The 5,565-nt window shown below is 31.9% G+C and overlaps 1 protein-coding gene across 1 annotated transcript; it reads left to right on the top strand.

Moving 5' to 3' along the window:
* LOC109335182 (pentatricopeptide repeat-containing protein At1g08070, chloroplastic-like) lies at positions 665–2,859 on the top strand. The gene has a single exon (XM_019571288.1). The coding sequence runs from the start codon at positions 829–831 to the stop codon at positions 2,548–2,550; it is 1,722 nt and encodes a 573-aa protein (XP_019426833.1). The 5' UTR covers positions 665–828; the 3' UTR covers positions 2,551–2,859.

The raw sequence follows: 5,565 nt of genomic DNA, 5'->3' as shown, positions 1-5,565 counted from the left end.
ATTGTGTATAAAACTCTTACATTATCGATGTATACATTTTCTCTTTTAGTATATTTGAGTTTAAAATCTATGTACTGATAAATGTAAAGTTTTTTACACTGTCAGTATATTATCCACCATTGATTTGCATTATTTTTTGTTTGAGAACCGATGATAATTAACAAATTAATGGTGAATGATTTGTTGACAGTGTAAAAAATATTTAAGATATATATATATATAGTAAATCCAATATATTTTACCTAATGTTAATCTCCATATATTTTCCACTTTTCACATTTATTTTTATTTTAAGAAAAAAAAATATATAGCACAATGTAAACATGTTGAGATTATCAATTTTATACTTAAAGATAGGTCAAGGGACTAAAACTAGTTTTCAAAACACTAACAATGTAATAATAACCTTGTCTTAATGACCGGTGTCAGAACCACTTCACTATTTGAACAAGCCGGTCCAGTTTTCAAAATACTAAATAATAAAATATGATAAATTATCTATCCATATCTCTAAAATTTTGACATGTATGGTATTTAACCATTTTTTATAAACATATTTTTAAACAAAACAAAACAGTAAATTTATCATGTGTTTTACCACACGTTATTCCTTAGGTAATATTCTCATTAAAAATGTCTCAGTTGTCAGTTACAAACTACAATATTCCTTTGCTTTGGCGCGTTGTATTCCCTTTGTCTATGTCTGTTCCAACCATTGTAGTTAGCGATGCTTTTGTTTTCCTCTGATTTTGTCTGTTCTAGCCGTTAAGGAAGAAACCTTAGCCTTAAACAAAACCAGCATCTTCTTCTATCTCCATTCCTCACTGAATGGGACATGAGTCTTGTATTTCTCTTCTATATCAATGCAGAAATGTTTTCCATATCAGACAAGTACATGCTCATGCGATAATCAATGGAACATTCCAAGACCTTGTTGTTTCAAACAAGCTCCTTTACACCTATGCCTTACACAAGGCCATGAATGATGCACATTACCTGTTTGATGGAATGTCAATGAGAGATCCCACAACTTGGAGTGTTATGGTTGGTGGGTTTGCCAAGCTTGGTGACTATGCCAGTTGCTATGCCACCTTTAGGGAGGTTTTGAGATCTGATGTTGCACCTGATAACTATACTTTGCCTTTTGTTATAAGAACTTGCAGAGACGGAAAGGACCTTCGAATGGGTCATGTGATCCATGATGTTGTGTTGAAACATGGGTTGCTTTCGGATCATTTTGTTTGTGCCTCTCTGGTTGACATGTATGCTAAGTGTTTGGTGATTGAGGATGCTCAAAAGTTGTTTGAGAGGATGCTTACTAAGGACCTCGTGACTTGGACAGTGATGATTGGCGCTTATGCTGATTGCAATGCCTATGAGTCATTGGTTCTGTTTGATAGGATGATGGAAGAAGGTGTTTTTCCTGATAAGATTGCTATGGTTACTGTTGTCAATGCCTGTGCCAAGTTGGGGGCTATGCATAGGGCTAGGTTTGTTAATGAATATATTTTGAGAAAGGGTTTCTCTTTGGATGTTATCTTGGGGACTGCAATGATTGATATGTATGCTAAGTGTGGCAGTGTTGAGTCTGCAAGAGAAGTTTTTGATAGGATGAGAGAGAAAAATGTCATTTCATGGAGTGCCATGATTGCTGCTTATGGTTATCATGGCCAGGGTAAGGAAGCCATTGATTTATTTCATATGATGATGAGCTGTGGAATATTGCCGAACAGGGTCACCTTTGTTTCCCTTTTATATGCTTGTAGTCATGCAGGACATATTGAAGAGGGTCTTCGTTTTTTCGATGTTATGTGGGAAGAGTATGGTGTTAGACCAGATGTCAAACATTATACCTGTGTGGTTGATCTTTTGGGCCGTGCTGGGAGGTTGGATGAGGCCTTCAAATTGATTGAGGCCATGACTGTTGAAAAAGACGAGAGGCTATGGAGTGCTTTGCTTGGGGCATGTAGGATTCATAAGAACATGGAGTTAGCAGAAAAGGCAGCCAATTCTCTACTTGAACTACAGCCGCAAAATGCAGGACATTATGTGTTACTATCCAATATTTATGCAAAAGCTGGTAGGTGGGAAAAAGTGGCGAAATTTAGGGATATGATGACCCAAAGGAACCTGAAGAAAGTTCCTGGATGGACTTGGATTGAAGTCGATAACAAAACCCACCAGTTCAGTGTTGGAGATAGAACTCATCCCCAGTCAAAGGAGATCTATGAAATGTTGATGAGTTTGATTACAAAGTTGGAGATGGCTGGTTATGTACCTGATACAGATTTTGTGTCGCAAGATGTTGAGGAGGAAGTTAAGCAACAAATGTTGTATACACATTCTGAAAAGTTGGCTATTGCATTTGGCCTAATTGCCATCCCAGAGGGAGATCCCATTAGAATCTCCAAAAATCTGAGGGTCTGCGGTGATTGTCACACATTTATGAAGATGGTTTCCGCCATCATGAGAAGGTCCATAATTGTTCGAGATGCAAATCGCTTTCATCATTTTAGTGAAGGGACTTGTTCGTGTGGGGACTATTGGTAGCACGATCTCAGTCTGCAGGTCAAATTTTGTATCTGGACTAGATTTTTGTTTTACATATAATTACTGAGTACCAAAAATATATGAAAATTTTCAAATGTTGACTTTAAAAGATAGGTACTTAGTAAGTTTAGGCTCCATATTGGCTTTCTGCATGTATGAGTAGAATTTTTGTATAATATACCCTCAATGCACAGAAAAGAGCAATCTCAGGTCTACAGTTTTTAATAGGTAGTGAGAAAGTAAAAGTATGAGAATCTGGATTGGTTTTAATCTTAACCTGTTACTTGTTAATGTGAGTTACTTTTTATAGTTCCATTTGTTAATCATCTTGAGATGGTGTTGAAATCAAATTATGTTATTGTCAACTTGCTTGTGTGGATGCTCATGCATGTGTGTTTCTGTGTAAAGCTTTTAATCAATTTATGAACTGCCACCACTCTCACCTTTGACCCTTTCTCTGGTCTTTCATAACTACTGCTTATCCTGACTTTATAATTGCACCATTAAACATACTTGAATTGTGTTTCATCATGCCCTGAGAGGAATAGCAATGAAAAATTGCTAAAGAAAATGTTTTCTAGTTTCTAAATTTTGAAATCTGTTTTTTAGTAGTTGATGAGTTTAAATCTTCTAACAGCAAATTTATTCCTTTGTAATTAGTTGTTTTTTTGTAGGATAAAAAAACAAAGGGAAGAAGAAAAATTCATATTTGTAATTTGTTATTGATACAAATTCTTAAAGCTCATGGAATAAAAACATGGCGACCCAATGCATGATGTCACACTAAGTGAAATTTGAGAGGATAAATATGATAACCTTACTCTCATAAAAGAATATATTATTTTTAGGATTTAAACTCCTAACTTCTAAATAGAAAACAACTTTATAGTGGTGTTGAGGCTCACCCTCTCTAACACACGTGGTATCCAAAAGAAATTTTTAGACTGTTTTTTTAACATCATATGTTGCAAGGCCGAGCCTACATAGGACTCAGTTTCACTGACTATTATTATTGTCATTTATTATGCAACTATGTTATGATGATATCATCTCAGGTTAACAAATACACAAGATAATAAAAAAGATATGGGTATAGTTGTAATTTATTGTGCACACTCATTGCCAATAAAAGGTCACATTATATCTACAAGATATATTATCAATTATAATTTTGAGTAAATACTCATTTTATTTCAGTGTCTCATGTTTTTCGACTTTACCAGTTTAGTCCCTTATAAATTGAAAAACTCAAAATAATCTATAAAAATATCAAATGTAGATCAAAGTAGTCATTTTAGGGTCAAATTAGTTTCCATCCATTGTTATAAAATATGCTAAAAAAACTAATTTGAACATTTGAAATTTTTGTAGACCAATTTGAGTTTTTCAATTTTTGAGGACCAAACTGGTAAAATAAAAAATTATAAGGGAAATGAATGTTTATTCTTCTCTTAATTTATTGTTTTTTTCCTCTCTAAAGTCACACAATCTAATTCCACTCTCTTTCATATTTTTATTCAAGAAAAAGGAAAAAAATGATTCCATGAAAAACTATATCTATACTACATTTCTGCTTTGGAGTTTCATCTTTTTCTACAAATGTTATGTTGAATGTTGGTAAATGGGAAAGAATATTCACACTGTAGTGGAGGCAGTGTCATAGAGCATATTCACTGCCATCCCACTTTCATTCCAACAACTATATACATGTCATAGAGCATTCTTGAACTTTTTACCACTTCAAATTGACAAGAGAATCTGAACAATTAAGTGATTTATATGCTAATTTAAGTTAGTTAGTTCTTGGAGAAATTTATTAGTAACTTGTTGAGAGATATTTTTTTGGTACTATCAATAATATACATTTAGTATTTAGGTGAAAAATTAATCATTTTTGGGTGTATAGCTGCTCCACCCAATACGTGTTGTTCTTAGGAATTCAAACTTTGACTTTTTGGTTATCTTAGAAATCTAACGAAATCTTACACCACTAAACCAACCGCTTGTTCTTAATGGTTGAGAGATATAGTTGAACACAAAATTTGATCAAGTTCATTATTTTTGTTTGTTTGTGGTAATTAGTTCATTAAAAAAATGCTTATGTGAATTTAATTTATCTTTGATATGAAATAAAGTATTTGACTAAAGTTTTCGAAAAATTAATCATAAAAAATGTTAAAATAATTAATTTGATTTATATTTAAGATTTTTGAGATTATTTTAAATTTTTTAATGAAATAATATATTTGGTGTGCTCATTCTTAGCCTAATCTTATAATTCTCATCACCTAGTAGAATAAAACACAATATTAACTTGGACATCTGAATCAAATTATAACAACTTTAGTTTTTTACATCTAACAAAAGATAGAAATAAATCAAAGTCTCATTTAAATCTGTTTTCTTTCTTTCCATATTTTAATTTTAATGGAGCCAAAATAACCCACTTTTATCTCCCTGCTTCTCCATTCTACTTATATATTCCACAAGTCAAGTAACATATTTTATTCTGTCTCATCCAATCCCATATATCAAATGCACATAACTCACATCTTTCGCAGAGACAAGGAATTCTTTTTATTGCAACACGTTACTTGTGTTTGAAATCAGTAGTTAGGAATTGTGTAGACTAATATGTGAAATCCTTGAAATAGTTATAAATTAAATAAAAAATGCTCAATGTGAAATAGAAAACCTATAAATTAAGCTTACTTTAAAGTAATTAAAAGAATATGTATCTATCCATAATTTAATTTAATTAACACCATAGTTGCAATCGACTAAAATTCAATATTATATACACCACCCATTTAAAACTTTAAGGAAATCTTATACTTAATGAGTTTCATTTTAATTTTAGTTATAACTATTTTAGTTGACAATTTTACCTCTATTAGTTAACTCATATGTGATAAATGTAAAATTTACGCACCGAAGAGTTTAATATTAAATTGCATGTCACTATAAAGATTTATATATAGTTAATACATCATACATCATCTATTTGTATTATTT

Source organism: Lupinus angustifolius, chromosome LG20 (genome assembly GCF_001865875.1).
Source record: "Lupinus angustifolius cultivar Tanjil chromosome LG20, LupAngTanjil_v1.0, whole genome shotgun sequence".
In the NCBI taxonomy this organism is placed as follows: Eukaryota; Viridiplantae; Streptophyta; class Magnoliopsida; order Fabales; family Fabaceae; genus Lupinus; species Lupinus angustifolius.
Note: the sequence above shows the minus strand (reverse complement) of the source record. Positions and strands in the feature narration are given on the sequence as shown.

Coding starts and splice junctions, on each gene's coding strand:
- LOC109335182 (XM_019571288.1), top strand. CDS start 829: ATGGGACATGAGTCTTGTATTTCTCTTCTATATCAATGCAGAAATGTT.